The sequence below is a fragment of the Numenius arquata genome, chromosome 1 (genome assembly GCF_964106895.1).
Source record: "Numenius arquata chromosome 1, bNumArq3.hap1.1, whole genome shotgun sequence".
NCBI classification, from domain to species: Eukaryota; Metazoa; Chordata; class Aves; order Charadriiformes; family Scolopacidae; genus Numenius; species Numenius arquata.
The window spans coordinates 1,256,819-1,273,796 of record NC_133576.1 but is presented as its reverse complement, the minus strand read 5'-3'; the positions used below and the strand labels follow the sequence as shown (position 1 = coordinate 1,273,796).

General features: G+C 47.2%; 2 protein-coding genes across 2 annotated transcripts in view; one reads left to right on the top strand and one right to left on the bottom strand.

The window, feature by feature from the left end:
- Window positions 1–13,630, bottom strand: part of LOC141467248 (alpha-2-macroglobulin-like protein 1) — a 31,489-nt gene extending 17,859 nt beyond the window's left edge. Inside the window, exons 1-16 of the mRNA XM_074151745.1 lie at window positions 13,563–13,630; window positions 12,790–12,973; window positions 11,216–11,260; window positions 10,715–10,859; window positions 10,034–10,086; window positions 9,679–9,699; window positions 9,004–9,163; window positions 8,322–8,406; window positions 7,823–7,937; window positions 6,433–6,541; window positions 5,510–5,619; window positions 4,544–4,708; window positions 3,086–3,319; window positions 2,146–2,209; window positions 1,410–1,555; window positions 710–856 (exon numbers count right to left, since the gene is read on the bottom strand). Coding sequence (XP_074007846.1) covers window positions 710–856; window positions 1,410–1,555; window positions 2,146–2,209; window positions 3,086–3,319; window positions 4,544–4,708; window positions 5,510–5,619; window positions 6,433–6,541; window positions 7,823–7,937; window positions 8,322–8,406; window positions 9,004–9,163; window positions 9,679–9,699; window positions 10,034–10,086; window positions 10,715–10,859; window positions 11,216–11,260; window positions 12,790–12,973; window positions 13,563–13,630 — 1,851 coding nt within the window. The remainder of the gene's footprint in view (window positions 1–709; window positions 857–1,409; window positions 1,556–2,145; window positions 2,210–3,085; window positions 3,320–4,543; window positions 4,709–5,509; window positions 5,620–6,432; window positions 6,542–7,822; window positions 7,938–8,321; window positions 8,407–9,003; window positions 9,164–9,678; window positions 9,700–10,033; window positions 10,087–10,714; window positions 10,860–11,215; window positions 11,261–12,789; window positions 12,974–13,562) is intronic.
- Window positions 13,631–15,610: 1,980 nt separating this feature from the next.
- The window catches only part of LOC141468197 (alpha-2-macroglobulin-like protein 1), a 28,037-nt gene continuing 26,669 nt past the window's right edge, over window positions 15,611–16,978 (top strand). The window contains exon 1 of the mRNA XM_074153107.1: window positions 15,611–15,681. Within this exon, the coding sequence (XP_074009208.1) occupies window positions 15,611–15,681 (71 nt within the window). The remainder of the gene's footprint in view (window positions 15,682–16,978) is intronic.

Genomic DNA, 16,978 nt, shown 5'->3' with positions numbered 1-16,978 from the left:
CTTTCCAGAAGATCCACCCCCAACCTATATTGGTGCCTGGCGTTCTTCCTCCCCAGGTGCAGGACCCTACACTTGCCCTTGTGGAACCTCATTAGGTTCTTCTCCACCCATCTCTCCAGCCTGTCCAGGTCACGCTGGATGGCGGCACAGCCCTCTGGAGTGTCAGCCAGCCCTCCCAGTTTGGTATCATCAGCGAACTTGCTGAGGATACACTCTGTCCCCTCGTCCAGGTCATTGATGAATATGTTGAACAAGACTGGACTGAGTATTGACCCCTGGGGGACAATTTATTCCTCTGAAGCACACAGCTACTTTAAGGTAAGTCCCTTCAACCCTTCTAGATTCTCAGAATGCACCTGGGTGCCGACAAAGTCCTAATGACTTTTCACTAGCCACTGTGTGCACTGGGTGCTGTCTCCTAGCTACTGTTTTATAAAGAACCGCTCGGGTGCTCAACCGTCTGCCAGACGGTTATAATTCAGTGATATTTGGGGCAAAGGGAGAGAAAGACCCTACAGAGACAAAATTCTACAGAGGCAAAGGTTTAGCCTTGCTGCTTGGTGGAAGGTGGAAGAGCAGAGAGGCAAGTGGATGTGAGGAAAGCTACTAAGCACTCTGTCTCCAGGTGGAAAGCACCAGCATTTCTCTGAAGCTGCTCTCCCCGCCTGCTCCTGCAGCCCTGTGCGGGGTCACGGCAGCCCACACTCACCGTGTTTGCTGTTAGGGTATTGTTCCTATTCAGGAGAACACTCTTGTCCACAGCTTGTACAGAGCACAGGGACCCTGGAGCTGCCTTGAGGTCCAGACTGACTTTTGACCCTGGGACTTCCTCCTTGCGTGAGAAGTCCAGTGCCACCTGTAAAAGAAGACAGAGTCTTATTAGAGGCTTATTGTTGGAGAGTGGGACCCTGTGACTCTTAGGTGTCTGGGCAGCAGAGGGAAAGACAGAGAATAAGGTAGTGACGGGGGCTGAGATGCTGGGACAGGCCCATATGGAAACCTATTGGGAAGGTTCCTGGGGCTGCAGTGTGTACAGCCCAGCCAGAATTCCCCTGCCACCACACATCCACCAGCCTCTGATCCAGAGCTACCACAGGGAGCTAAGCAGGCAGGCTTCTGTTTTGTGTTAGAGAGTGTGTTCCCAAATCAGTCACAGGGAATGGGAGGATAAAACAGAGTTTGTGGGGATTTACTCATTGGGAAAGGCTTGCCTGTTGGTGTCGGGGAGGGCAGGACTAGGAATTCAGGGAAGAAGGCAGTTACCTACTTTGTTTCCCAGCCAAAAATACTGGGCATCTGGTTTGGCGTGTATCCAGCTTATACCATTTGGCTGGGAATAAAACAGGACCAGGAAACACAGCAAGGCAGAGCACATCAATGACGCTGTCACACAAGGTGTTTCTACTCACCTTGTGTCTAAAGCACTTTTCCACTTCAAACTCTTCCACATCAGCCACCACCTCTCCATCCAAGAAGACTGCATACAGTAGAAGCTTGATGTCAGGCAGGAAGTCATTGCCAATAGTCAGAGTCAATGAGAAGGAGCCCTGCAGATCTGCACAAGACAGCAGCGAGGAGGAGGGGGAAAGCATTCAGTTGCATCAGCTCATTGGGGTAGGACACACAATAAGAATCAAAAGAGATAATTTAATAGTTTCTATCTGTAGATAAGAACATCCCACAGATGTTTTTTTTTCCCACAGAAAAATCTGTAAATCCCACAGATTTACAGACACTGGTAAAGATTAACAATAAACCCAAGATACTGGCCACTTCTTTGGCTGAAAGTTGGCAGAAATATTCCTCTTCCCTGCTGCCTGTTTACCCTGTTTACCCCTGCCTTAGGTAAACAGGCAAGGTACACAAATTTTGCATATACTCCAGAGATACAAGCTAGCAGTAAAGTCATAAGCTTGGATATTAGATCAATTAGACAAGGCAGGAGAAGGACAGTCACCTAGAAGGACACTAAACTGATATGAGAGGAGATTGTGTTGGTCTAATGAGGTGGACCACCGCTAAGAACTTGGTTCAATAGCTCCCACCCGTGGATAAGAATGACACTTGCAGAGATTGTCACTGGATAGTGGCTGCACTTTCCTGGGATGTGTTATGAGGCATTTAACTTCATGCCATTCTACTCACTCTCATGCTGGAGAATTGGCACCTGCTTCTCTCCACTGTAAAGGATCTTGCCTTTTGCTATCACCTGAAAAGCAAAGAGAAGAGCCATTCAAGGGCCTGAATTCTGAAGGCATGAGGAGAGTGGGGAAAGCACAGGAGAAGAGAGAATGACATCTGACAGATGTTGCCACAGAAGTTCCTCTGGCAAGACATGACCTAAAGAGGACTGCAGCAGAGATGGTGATAGCATAGCTGGGAAGGTACTTGAGAGGTGTTGGTTAGGCAATGAGAAGATGTGGCTGCTTCTAAAGCCAGAGTTACCTCTGGAGCTAACAGCAGCTGCTCTTAAGCCTCAGTGAACTCTGATCTTCACATTACTGGGATACAGTACTTTTTGACTGTATGAATAAGCCTAGTCCAGTGACCAAGACACTCATAACCTCTCAGCTAGGCTGTAGTCACACTCTTGCTTTGGAACTCACTTTCTTGAAAATGGACTTCATCAAAACATGATTACATACCTCTGGAGTGCATCGAGGCCCTGTGCAATTTCAAGCCTTTTCTTGTAAAGACACAGGCCAGAGGAGGTCAGCTGCTCCAGAGATTGCCTTTTAGTTCACAGACAGATTTCCCTAGGCACAGATGGAAGTCTGGCGCATCCTTGCTGGGTAGAAACCAGGCTAGCCCTCCACTGCCGCCCATGTGAAACATAATAGAAAGTAGGGTGAATGGCAATCACCCAAGCTTAGGTCAAGGCACTCCTAACAAAGTAAAGCAGCTGGGGTCTAGGAGGAGGTCCAGGAACTGGAAAACAGGAGGATGTCTGGGCAGAACAGAACTCACAAATTCACTTATACTGGCCTGGGAGTAGCTTACCCTTTCCTCTGAGTATCTATGTGCCATGTGAAAAGGGTAAAGTACCAGTAAGCATCACGTTGCATCGGTTGTTTTCTGTGCTCACCAAGTAGTAGAAATCAATGTGGTCTGCTTCAGAGCTGAGTTTATTTCGGTCAAGGATATAATCCACCTGCACTTGCTGCTCTTGGTCACAGGGCATCACGTCATTCTTGGCCTTTATCTCAAGGAAGCTGTTGCTCTCAGAGTAGAAAGCTTTCAGCCAGTGGAAGCTATCCTCGACTCCTGAGTGACTTTCAGAAGAATCCTTCTCATCATCATTTCCAAGGCTGTAGGTACCCTTCAGAACACAAAAACAGGATCTGGCGATCAGTATCAAGTGACACAAAGGAGCTTGTACACCTGCTGAAAACAGTTATTACCTGAGTTGATGGCAGACCACACATCTGTATGCTTAAAATATTCTTTTGTTTAAATGGCATTTGAAAGTCTCTTATGAAACTTTCTCTTACAAAGTTTTAGCAAAAATATGCATCGAGTAGATTTGCCCATAATCTCATTTTTCCTCCTTTATCTTTCCACACCCTACATCAGACTTTAACCCCAGCACAGCACCTCTGTTTTCAGTTTTTCAGTTTGCATTTCTGGTCAGATGCTCTGAAGCACAACTGGCACCAAAACAGTTTTGGTATGGTGAAGCTCTACTTCTCTGCAGAGAATTTAGGGCCCTGTGGACCACAGCCTAGGAACAAGAACTTGAGCCTGTCTCCAGGCTCCCTGGGGTCAGAAATCTACCTCACAGATTACAGAACCTCTGATCACCAAATCCAGCCCAACAGAAATTAGGGAACCTCACTCTGGATAGACTTGCGTCTCAGGAAAAAAACATCTGGAGCAATGGTTCCAGTCTCTGAGAAACTGATGGCAATAGGAGATTGTACCTCTTGGACATGAATCCCACATCAGCTGCAGCAATGCAGGTAGTGGGAAGATGGGTGTACTGCCAGGCTGGTAACAACGAGCTCCAGGTATAGGATCAGAAGTTGTAGGAAAAGATGCCAAACCCTTCAGGGTCTGGTATTGAAAGGGAGGTTGAGAGCTACCTGCCAAGCTGATCCTGGACAAGCTATGTGCTTCTTCAGGGCAAGGCCAGCCACTAGAAGTGGAGTTCAACAGAGACAAGTGGCAATTGCCAGTTCTACTGAGCCACTTCCCAACATGTCCCAGAGTGGAGGAAGGGGAGATTTCCTCCCTTTCAAATTCAGTGTTCAGATTAACAGATGTTTTTAGTGGAGTCAAAGGAAGGTGAAGGAAGATACAAAAGATTAGGATCATGCTCCAGCTCAGGACAGCAGAGCACCTTTGGTGACCATTTGGCTGAACTGTTGCAGCACAGCCTCCAGTTTCCCCAAGGAGATGGCATTGAAGAGTAATTAAAGATGCTTCTACAAATGAGATGAGGAGCCAGAGGACTGCGCTCCAAAACCTCAGATTTCTTCCACTTGCTATCCCTTTCCGCAGTCTACCTTCACTTTATCCTCCTTTTCCTGTGCCTGATGCTCACCTTTAGAGAAACCAGTGTGCTGTTCCAGCTAGTGGTATCCAGAGAAAAGTGGACTTCCCCATTCTCATCTGTGAGGAATGACAGGTGTGTCTCCTCATCATTGACGTCAACTGTCAGGTATACCGTTTCATTTCTAAGGGGAGACTCGTTACTGTGGCAAAACATCTGCAGAGAAGGGGAGGAAGTTAATATCACATTGTGCCACACTCCAAGGCACTGCCCATGCTCGATACTAGTTGTTTCTGTCGTTGGGCTTCCTCAGCCCTTCTAGCTTTCGGACAGGTTGGAAGGATCCAAATGAAAGTGTGATAAATACACAAAACCAACAATTGCAGCTGTTCAGGACCAGAAATAAATGGTAGTGCAGCCAAATGAGGCACCTATACTGGGGGGAAAAAGGTGATTTCCTCAGATCCTGAGCTTTTTCTTGGACAATGCTGCAGGATCCCTGACAATCAGAAACAAGCTTGTCTCCAGCAACTTAACTCTTGCCGTTCCTTGCCCTCATTTATGGTGGGGTTAGTACTGGCCCACGTGAAAGTGTTTCTAGCCCCAGCGGGACAGCAGTCCTAGCATCACCCAGGGGATGTGAGTCAGAAATGATTGCCAGTGAAGCTGATATACAAGGCTTGGGTGATTTCTACCAAGTTGCCGTGAGCATTTGTCTGAAGGGAATGTTATTTCCCTGATGACACCACCCCCATCCCGTATGCCTTTTATTGCACGGACTAGCCTCAAGAGATACCCCTGGGGAAACCTGCAGAGACTGCAGCTGGCTCCAAAATTCCTGTCTGTGGAATATACTAGGTTAGGATGGGAAGAAAAAATTGTTTCTACAGGAGACTTCACTCATAGTTGCTGGGTACCAGCAGAGCAGCATTTACTTCCCTGGAGATTGTTGCTTTCTGCCTACAGAAAATTAGACCTATGATGCCTTCTCAGCAGAGAAGGGATCCATGGTGTTACCTTCCCTGTGTATGGTATTCCACGTTTGTAGAATGAATGGAGGTTGATGAACTCTATAGATTTCATTCTTGTCGCAATAGGAATTACAACCATTTCCATAGTCTCTGCTCCTGGGTGGAAAGATGAGAAGTCTGTTAAACCCTAGCAGTGCTTTTAGGGAAGCAGAAGACAAGAAGATGCTTCAGCACTATCTACAACATCCACAACCTCTAAATTTAAGAGAGAAAATACATTTGTCTTGGGTATGATTCCCTCAACCTTTCTGGGGCCCCTGCTTCATGACATGATGCATCATACCCTATAAGTATTTATCTCTATTTATTGAAGATAAACTAGATGACTAGTTATAGACAGATACACTGTAGATGCCTAAAAGTGGCCTGAAGGCCACCCACAGTGTGACAGTTCAAACAACGAACACTTCTAGTTGCCAGAGCTAGGTGCACATTAACACTGATAGTGAAAACCTACCTCCTTATAGTCAGTATTGTGTCAGACTGAAAGGGAGAAAAATGGGATTCCTCCCAGCAGGAGTCTGTATAGGAAGGCCTGTCTCAGGCTTAGGAAAAGAAAGGACAAGAGATTTTGTGTGGGTAGGAACTACCTGTCAGCATGGTGCACTACAGTTAGCAAGGACTGCAAGGGCTTGTTGCAGACTTTTCCATGGCTAGCCAGGGCTTTGCAACTGGCTGAGGAACACGTTGGCGTCCGGGCAACATGCTAGTGGAGATGAAGGGTTGGAGCAGATCAGGAAATATGGTAATAATAGATGGAAGAGCTATACTAGAATAGAGACCATCATCATGCCAGAAGGCTTGGGAAACATCAAGTTACATTTTCAAAAGGAATTCAGCTGTCTTAGAAAGGCCAAAACCAAAGAAGTTGCCTGCAAGAAAGAGAGCGTTTCACATATTCTCCAGTACCTGTTCCATTTTCCACCATTTGTCCTATCACAGTTATGTAGCTATCAGTTTCACTTAATTTCAGAGCCTCTGTCTTCTCTGTAAAAGTAGCGCAGCCATTCTTGTTTGTCTGGAGAAAGAGAGATATGAACAGAAAGAAAGAGCATGGTGTGGAGGAAGAGGAGCTGTTTCATAGACGCAGGCCAATCCTAAAGAAGTATTTCCAAATACTTGTGGAATAGATGGAAGCTCAAAAACCTATAACTGCAGAAACCCATCATGGATACCTTTGCCAGAGAAGAAAATCAACATGCTTGGATTAAACAGTCACCAAAAAAAAAAGGCAGAAAAAAGGGCTTGAGACAAATCACATAGGTCTTAATTATGTCACAGAAAAACTCAGGAGAGAGGATTAAGCCCAGATCCAGCAGCTGAAAGAGCATGGATGTCTTTTCCTGAGCTAAAGGTGACCTCCTCCCTCATTTATATGGCCCCGATGAATAAAGCCTGACAGTGTGGCTTTCCAGTCATGACCATTTCTGTGACATGGCCATGTCAAAGGGCATCCAGCCAGTTACAGATTGCAAGAGCTTTGCCAAGCATTAAGACAGAGACTGAGTACAGCTAATCACCCAGGGAGGTGGACAAAGTGTTTCCAGTTGAGCCTGTTAAGTTCTCCACAGAACCGTGCGGGGTCTTTTACATGCCATGTGGGAGGGAACCGGCGTTCAGTTGGTGTTTTGCACAGCTAAAACTGTACAGCGTTCCAGCTGGAGATATTTTGCTACTGGTTACGTTTTAAAAGATGCAGAGAGCCAGCTGGATTTTTATATTCTGGCTTGTTGCTGGCTGGTCTGACATTTAGAAATAGTTTCTTGTGGCTTTCAGGCTGAAAGAGCTGCATCTGAACGCCATGGGAAAAACCAAGCGTGGAGCTTAACCACAAATGGGCAGAAAGTGTAACCAGCACTGGACTTAATCTCAGACAGGACACCAGCAAGCTTAAGATGATCCATTGACTACATGGATACAGCAAGAAACAGGGCATTAAGCCACAGAGCATCTGATGCTCTGATAGCCTGTTTCTTGGTGGGAGGAGTCGCAGGATTGAATATACCAATAATCTGATTGCATACAGTATGATACAGAGCCTTGGGAAAGGCCCCAGGGATCATTACTTACACAGAGATTACACCGTCTCCTGAAACACTGCGTCAGACACGGGCAGCTTGAGCAGTAATTCAAGCGATAGTCACAGGAAGAGGAATCAATGGTCTGATCAGGTCTCACAAGTGGGAAGACACCACATTAAACAGGCTGGTGCACATCAGAGGTGCATTGAGGCAGGTTAAGAGGACAGGCATGCATTTCCAGCAGGTTATACTTTCCATTTTCCTATTTGTTCACCTACCCAGCCGTTTTGCTTCCTCATATCAGTAGAATTTGCTAAATTGCTTTCCAAGAACTGGGATACTGTGACAAAAGTAATGTCTGCTTTCCCTTGAACGGGCTTCCCATAGGTATACCTGTGTCAAAGGGGAGAAACATTCACCTGAAGACTGGTTGCTTCAGCAGACATATTGATCCAGATCACCCTCCACCCTCATCGGCGGCAAGTGGAGCCTGGGAGAGCTTAGAGCTTTGTACCTTGTTTGCTCAGGAACTTCAGCTTGTCTCTTAAGATCAGTTTGTATCCCTCTCCACCCACTATTCCCAACATCCTTAGTGTCCTTCAGCCTCACAGTAAATGACCAGGTGTGAGAAGGAGCCTGTTCCAGAGAGTGATCTGACTCCCCCAACCACGGGGTAATGGAAGAACATCGTACTGGAACACCACCTCTCAGCTGCGGGCAATCTGGAGGTGACTGTGGAGTTCAAAGCCAGAGATCACAATGGTGTCATGTACTCACTTGCCACAGACCTTCAGCTGAAATTCCTCATCCACTGTAGCAATAAATGGAGGGTGCTCAATATTTATTTCAAATTTTTTCAGCACTGCATAGAAAAGAGGAAGATAAAGATGGAGGAAAAAAAAAGCAGAATATGGACACTGACTGTAGTTCTGTTATAGCTGCAGTCCAGATGGGGGTAAAGACAGTAATGTCCCCAGTTATTCATCACCGTGCTGCAATAGGGTTCAGCCACACCACCCTCTGTTTGCTGCTACAATTGCACATGGGACTGTTTTCTACTCCAGCTCAGTCAAGCATAAATATTTTAAATAGTACAGGGTTCTGTCCTTACCTAAATCACTGCAACTGAATGGGACTGAAACATGGTGCTGCTACCTTTCATAGCAATTGACTGGAGTGGACAGTAAACCTAGCTTAGAAGAGGGTGACAACGAGCAGCAGAATGTGCTCATCACAGGGCCCAGAAGCAGCTAGAATGAGATGTCAGAGCACAGCCTCTTCTTTGTACCCTATGCAGCGGCAGAACCTCCATCCCAGCATGTGCACAGACCCATCTGTCCCTGTCCCCAGTCTGCTGTTCTCCCAGGGCAAAAGGTCTGATGAACATGGCCTCATCGCCTGGCTCTCTTCTCCAGCTACCCACACTGCTTTTCCCTCACCTCTGTTACCCAAGTCTCACCATATTCGTCAACACTGAAGGTTTTCTCAGCCGTATTTTGCTCCACTGAGATGGTATACTCTCCAAGAGGTGCTTCAGAGGCCAGGGGGAAGGATAGATCCACAATGCCATGTCTTGACTTTACATTCAACCACTCAGCAATACGGTTATATTCAGGATCCTATTTGGGAAAGAACATGCAGAGCCACCAAGTCACACTGGGAGCATGGGTATCTGGCAGGTCCAGCCCATACGCAGGCACAAGAAGCCACTATCCTTGGGCTTATCCTTGCCCCAGTAGAGAGGATGCCAGATCACCAAGTGAGATTCCTTCTCCTCCCTCCAGTACCTTCTTATTGAACTTTTGAATTGCAAAAGCTGCCAAGAACAGTAAAGCTGCTGGGAAGTGGCGTAACACCGTAACACCATGGGAAGGAGAAGCAGCTGTGCTTCTGAGCACTCAGGTTTGTGCTCTGTGCGTACAGTGTTGGGCAAAGGTTCGTTACTGCCCTGCCTCTAGCTCAGCTATGTCCTAGTCTATATGAAGAACCCAGGCTGACCCAGGAGACTTCAGCTGAACCTGAACCACAACCATAAACTTAGGAAGTCACACTTTTTGGCACAGCTCTGTTCAGGAGTGAAAGGGCACAGCAGAAGAGACAGACATCTCCCTTTGGTCAGTTCTTTGTCACTTACCTGCAGCCATATCTGGGAATACTGTAAAAAAAAAAAAAAAAAAAGAGAAACACAAGCTCAGTTTTGTACAGAGCAAAACAGCATCCATGTGAACCAGTATTAATAACATTGCCTGACATGGGACGCTGACCAGAAAGTTCTGCTCCATCCAGGCCCCACCTTAGGTCTCCTCCTTCCTCTATGCTATCTTACACTGCAGTCTTTCTCCAAGGGACCGGTGGATGAGTGGTTTACCTTCACGTGTCGTTTGTTCTTATGGTTTAACAGGCATGAAGAGAGATTTCTCTTTCATGAGCCTCTCAATGTGTCTCATGCTGAGGCTTCTACTTCTAGAAAAGCACAAGGTGATACTCACCTCATTTTTAATGACCTTAAGGTCCTCATCAAGGTTCACAATTCGAAATTTCACTAGAGATATAAAGAAAAGGATAGTAAAGCATTTTGGCTGCAACATGTTCTTGCACAAATCTGCTTCTCCTTTTCTGTGCCCCAGTATTCATGTCTATCTGTTTACCTCAGAGGTATTCAGGTCTTTCCCCAGACAGCCCTCCCCAGCATCTCCCACCTCAGAGGACTTTGTCTGGGAGGTTTATACGCAGCTGCGGGCTGTAGAAACTCACTGCCTTTACCTGGAAAGATTTCAATGATGTCTTAAAGATTGGGGTTGGTTTGTCTGCAGTCTGTTCATTTTATGAAGACCGTGGAGTAACTCTTTGTATTTCTACAGCTGGGAACTGTCACTCTAGGCTTTTCTCAAATATTAACAACAGTCTTAAAAAAAAATCCCAAGAGATTGTCCAGTGTCTCGGAGAGTCTCCTTTACACCCAGGAGCAGCAGGCTGGGCATTTGGTGCAGCGTAACTCAGAGGGGAATACCCTGACTCGTGCTGTTTCTGGAAATATCTGATAATAGAGATCTGCTTGCTTCCGTTTCCAACAAGCTTAGCTTGCTGCACTTGGTGAAATCTTCCCCCTAGGTGTGGCTGCTACCTTGCCCCTTCCCTCCCCATTTCCATATGCTGCCTTCTTGCCTTACCTGTTTCTCCAGGTTTGTATAAGCCCTTGTCTGTCTCTACCAGAATTACATTTTTCTGGGGCTTGACCAGAACCTTCTTGCGACCCTCGAAGAGCACATTGTCACTGCTGTGGATCAGGACATGCAGGAAAACCACCTTCTCTGGCTGTCAGTTTAAAAAAACAAAACAAAACAAAACAAAATACTGCCGGAGACTGCAAGTAGCTTGAAGGAGAAACAGAGGCACCTGTCCTACCAAAACCTCCAACTTCCCTCTTCTCCCTTCCCCTCCTTTGATTTAGCTCTCTCCTTTCCCTAGTCATAGTCTCCTCTGTACTCCCTGGTTTCCTCATACTCTTTTCTCTGCCTTTCTCCTTGTCATGTTTGCCTCTTTCTGCATTTATTTCCCCCCTTTACCATCTTTCCCACCCTGCATCTCCAACATTAACATGGCCCAGACGCAGGAGAGGCTGAAGCCCTCTAGTTTGTAAGAGGGGAGGCAGCCAAGAGAGGTGTTCTTACGTGTGACGTGGAATCATCTTTTTTCCTGGGGATGGACTCTGGCACCTAGGTTGATTGATAACAAGGAAATGGAAAACAAATTCGTCAGAGACCTTGCATCTTATCCCAGATGTGAGACATCATCTCACTGTTAAAAAATCCCCAAACTTGGGAGTCCAAATTCCACTGTATCACTCTGTCTCTAACCCGCTTGTCACTATAAGGAGAAGAAACAGTCACTGCCTGTCTCTTGTTCATGAATCTCTGAATTTCACTGAATTTCACTGAATTTTTAGAGTTGGAAGGGACCATAGAGATCATCTAGTCCAACTCCCCTGCCAAAGCAGGATTGCCCAGAGCATGTCAGAGCATGTTACTCAGGACTGCATCCAGGCAGGTCTTGAAAATCTCCAGAGAAGGGGACTCCACACCCTCCCTGGGCAGCCTGTTCCAGGGCTCTGGCACCCTCACCGGAAAGAAGTTTCTTCTCATATTTGAGTGGAACCTCCTATGTTCCACTCAGTCTAAGAGTGAACCAACTGACATGTCATTCTCCCATTTCACATAAATGTGAGATTTTTATGAAACGAAGATAAAACACAGGGAAGTCAGATCTGGAGCTGACTAAGACAGTAACGGGAGATGGTATCAGGCAAAACTGGGATATCTCAGTATCAGAAAGAGCAAGCTCACCAGGAGAAAGGTTCTTTTTGCTAATGGCAGACTACCTTGGTTTTCCAGAGCCAGGACTTTCTCTCTCTTAAGGGCTGACACCAAACAGTTAGTTAATCATTGTCTTGTTGATGCAAGAACCAGAAGTGACTACGGCCCCTCCTTGAATTCTGCTGAATCTGCAGGACAATCAGGGCATACGCACAGCAACTTTGTACGGTGTTAAGGAAGACAGGGGCAGTTTGTAAAGCCTCAGCACCAGACACATCTCCATGGCTCTCCAGAAATGTAACTGAAGGTCCTGTAGTTGTGCTCCAGCATCAGTGTGTCTAGTTAAGTTAACAACTAGAGCAGCAAAGTTGCAATGATAGGAACTCAAGCCACCCTAGAAATATCTAGATTGCCTAGGTAAAATTCAGTTCATGGTGGATTCAGTGCCATCACCACCTATCACAGCTAAATTAAAGCAAGCTCAATACCTGTGCAGGCTGCAACTACATCTTGCAATATAGATGCAGCTTTAGAGCAGAATGGTCCTCTTGGACCTGGAGGCACAGGCTTTTGAGGAAGCCGGGATGAAAATAATGTATTTCCAGTGCATTGACTTGCACTGTGATAGCAAGCATTTTTAGGGACTAAACACTGAGTAAACGGAAAGTCCGTGTTTTCCATCAGGCTTTAAGTAGTATGAAATGGGCTGGTACAGATCAAAAGAACAGGTTTTTATCTACACAGGAAGGATTCCCTACTTTGCTAGGGTCCAGGACACTGCTGTATTTTGCCTGGCACTGGTAAGGAAAGACCCTTAACCTGCTTGCAACCCACGACAAGGCAAAGCACAGTGTACTAGAGAAGTGGTGGCTCCTCTCTGAAGTGAAGGTGAGAGCAGCCACTGCCAAATCAGCAGCCATAGCTACACTCACCTGGAAGGTGGTGCACTGAAAAGTGCCTGGCTTCTCCACATCCTGTTCCACCAGTGTGTAATTTTGGGTTTTAACCTCCAAGGTGACAGCCAGGTGGACAGCCTCAGTCAGGGAGCTGAAGTGAACGCAGAGCTTCTCCTCTTGGGAATGGTGGATGACAGCAGGGAACACCACCATATAGTGACTAGAAGAGAGCAGATGTCCAAAGACAGTTCAGAGGATGAGGTGGACAGGCCAGAATCCAGCTCTGCTGCTTTCACGAAGAGGTAGACCAGGGATCAGAAATGCCTGGAGGCCTGCAGTGGAGGAAGTACAGGGCAGCTCCCTTACCATACCAGAAAGAAGCAACATGCCCGGTGTGGAACTAGAGAGCTCCTGATATCTCTCTGTCACCACTTTGCCACCGGCCGGGACGCAGCTGCCCAGTGCACGCCAATTGCGAGTACGCAGAGCAAGGCTGCGTGAGGAACGAAGCCTCAGTGGCTGAGGCACACGGCCTCAGTCCTCACGACAGACTTCACCCCCACCGGTAGAGTGTGAACAGGGGCAAAACTTGAGGCTGCTGTAGCTCTGCGGTGCGTGCACAAGCAAACACCAGGGGCTTCACCTGCTGTGCTGCTCGACACCCAGCTCGCCAACAGGAGCTGCTTCTGCTCAGCCTCCCTGAGCACCGGGGCCCCACCGTCCAGTTCTGTGATGCTAAACTCAGCACCACCCTTCAATGACAGACCCTTCCACCGAGCCCCCCCAAAATCAAAAGGAGAGAATCTCACGGTTCCAGGCTTGCTGTAGCTGTGACTGGGAATAGGGTCAGGGCTAAAAGGAGCACTGGTGCTCCCATTGCTTGGTCTGGGACAGGCAGCTGACAAGATCCACACAGGAGGAGAGAACTGCCTGTACTGATGGGCTGCAGCAATCCTAAATACCCCCCTCAGATGCTCTTAAGTCCAAAGAGTGGGGAAGTTGATATATGGAGATAGTATCTCTTCCAGGCTAATGACATTAGCTAATATTTACTTGCTTCCACCAGCAGCAGAGTAAAGGCCACACAGCACAGCTCTCCACCCACATCTACATTCAGGTGGCATTCCAGGCCACAAGGTGCCGGAGCATTGAGGGGGTGATGTGGGGTGGGTGACCTCTAACCCAGGTGCAAGGGTACTTAGGAGAAAAACTTGTCTCAGCTGTGGCTGGTCTGGACCCTGACTATCTGATGAGAGCCAAAGCTGCACACCAGCTACTGTCCTCAGCTTGTAAAAAGCATCCTCAGTGTTCTCTCTGTGCATCTGGGGTGATCTTCCCCTCATCCACTATTTAATCAGAGCTTGGAGTAGAAACCTTTCAGTTCACCTCCATTCCCTGCATCACTACCCCTATCCACCCATCCATCCCAGCCATGTCTGATCCCTCTGGGTACAGAACCTTTTCCAGGGTTGCTCCTGCCACCCACTGCCAGCTGCCCTTGTAGCTCTAGTCTAGAGCCTTTCCGAATAAAGCAAGACATTTTAAGTCCCCACATATTTTAGCAAATCTCTACTTTGCATCCCCCCCAGGCTAGATGTCCGGTCTTCCGCCAGCTTTCTCCAACCATAATGTATTTCTACACTGACACAACAACCCATCTCCTCCAAACTCTTCTCAGGCACTGCAACCCTGTATTTCCTTTTCCTGGGTGGCGGCAGGGATGTGAACGGGGCTTGGATGTATTTGCCCTCTAGTTACAACGTCATTTGAAGGTGGATGTCTTTGTCCTACCCTGGCCCCAGCTGTGTTTTAGCAGAGCATAACCAAAAGTACACAATATAGAGAGGATTTGCCATCCACCCACTCTTTGCTGCCAGCTGAGGCCATCCCCTGGATTTGCTTTGGCACAGTCCCTGTATGTGTCCTTAGCATCTACCCTCGTAGCGCAGAGTCTGTTGTAACAGGAACACGCTAGCCTTTAACCTGGCACTGACATTGCAGATAATCTGCAGGTTTAAAGCACTGTATGTCACTGATCTAGGAGCATATTCGATTCTCCGAAATCAGCAGTGTTTGGACTTCAAGCCTGAACTAGCAGGACAAAAAACAATCCGAGTTCTGTCTGATTTCAGAAACACTCCCCATGGCTCTGCGTCTCTGAATGGTCATCAAGTTGGTTGCCTCTGAAGTTAAATGGGAACAGATAGACAACAAAAAGACAATAACATGCTAAATAAAGATCTTCCCTCCTTTCAGGGAGGAATGGGGGCACTGGCAGAGCTGTGTGTGAAGCCCTGGGATGGTCTGGCTGCAGAGCTGCAGGGCAGGAGTGAAATTTCAGTACGAAGGAAACACCACATAAAAAAGAAGTTCTGCAGAAGAAGAACCTTGAAGCAAAATCCACTGACATCCCAAAGAATTAATTTGTCCCAGCACGTTTCCGATGAAATCCCGGTAAAGACACCTTTATAAAAATTGGGCCCCTGTATCAAATACAGTAACTGAGCAGTTGTGCTGCCATCGGCTGTGCTGCGTAAGGCAGAGCAAGACATCCCCCAGAGAAATACCAACAAGCCTTACAAAGCCTCGAGGCAAGTGCCTTTGGTGTGTAGGCAATGAACACTGTCTCCACCCCTTCCACCCGCCCACAGCCCAGCCCAGCCATGCGCGGCGTGATTTCCACCGTCTTGGTTTCAAAGCCAAGAGAGAGACGGGCGCCCTGTCAGGGCAGGAGCTGCACAGTCCTTCAGCTCTGGATGAGGGGGAGAGGGAAGAAGGAAGACAACAGAAGCAGGGGTGAAGGGGGGACAGAGGAGAAGCTAAACTTTCCATGGAGAGATTTGACCTGCAATCAGCTATGTGGAGCATCGCTTTCCTGTGGGGCAGCATCCTTCTCCTGCCTAGCACAGCTGGAACGCCTGCAATGCTGTAAGAACCTCAGCTGCTTCGCATACGTGCTCTGGTCTGTGGGGGATGCTGGGGGGGGTGAAGGTGTGACAGAAACAAGACAGAAGTCCTAAGACCAGGAGTGTTTTTCCAGAGAGGCATAATTTCTTATATTCCCAAGGTTTCACTTGCTTGTCATGTGTCCTTCCCCAACACTCCCCCTAAGACTTGGCTCTCCCTTTAGTCCCCTTTATATAGACCATACATTTCTGCGAGGACTCAGGCAGAACAACTCCTGCTGCGTTCCCGAATATGTTTCCTTTTGGGCTATGCTTTTCTCCCAGAGTCATAGGTCGGCATTTAAATCTTTAGGGAACAAAGCTGGGTGCCTTTACAAAGCAGGCACACGCGAGCCCAAGGTATCTAATAGGCACGCTCTTTGTAAAGCAGCATGATCATTCTGGCTTCGCTGGCCGTCTGCTCCCTCCCATGCCTCTTCTCAGACCTCTGGCAAGGACAATTGCCAGCATTGCTTCTCTTCATATACTTTATCAGGAATGCAACTCTTGTTCCAGCAGTCTCTGCCGTGATATACTGGCTTGTGAACTTGCTCTTGCTTTTTGAAGGCCTTTGCTTTTGTAGCCATAGCATAAGTGGAAACAGAAACATGGCTGTGCTTGGACAGTAGGTCTTACAGTGGGAAATATGTCACTGGGTCATCGCTGGGATCCCTCCTGCTGTGTGTGGTGTGGCATGCACAAGTCTAGTTTTAAAAATCTTTTCCAGTAGAAAATCTTTAAAAAACTTTTCCAGCCTCTTCCTCTAGGACTTATTCCACAACCTGACACAGCTCCTGCTCAAATAACGCTTTACTCTATCTGTTTCCCACTGTTCCCTTCAGCATGAAGCTTTGCTTTATGGAAATATTGCTCGCTTCAATAGACAGTCTGCTGTCCTGCCTGTATACCAATGGTTTTTTGTAGATTAATGAGAAAGTAATCCAGACTGAGTCTTGGGATCTTTGAGTGAAAGCCTCAGAGATGCAGTCTTGTATTTTTATAGCTCAGAAGCAAGGATGAGAGATGAATTGTCAAAGGGGTGAAAGAAAATACTCCAGAAGAAAGAGCAAGGGAGGTACGGGAGATTAAAGCAGTGAGTCTTTAGTGCTCATCCCATCCTTTTTCCCAGTGGCAGAGGGGAGGTGCTGTGAGTCAGCTTGAGTAGGGAAACCAAAATGTCATTGGCATCTGTTATCAGATCCCCTAATATTAGCAGCAGACAAGCTGCTCGAGGCAGCTTGACAGCAATCAATCAAGCGTGAAAGCACTCAAAGCTCCTG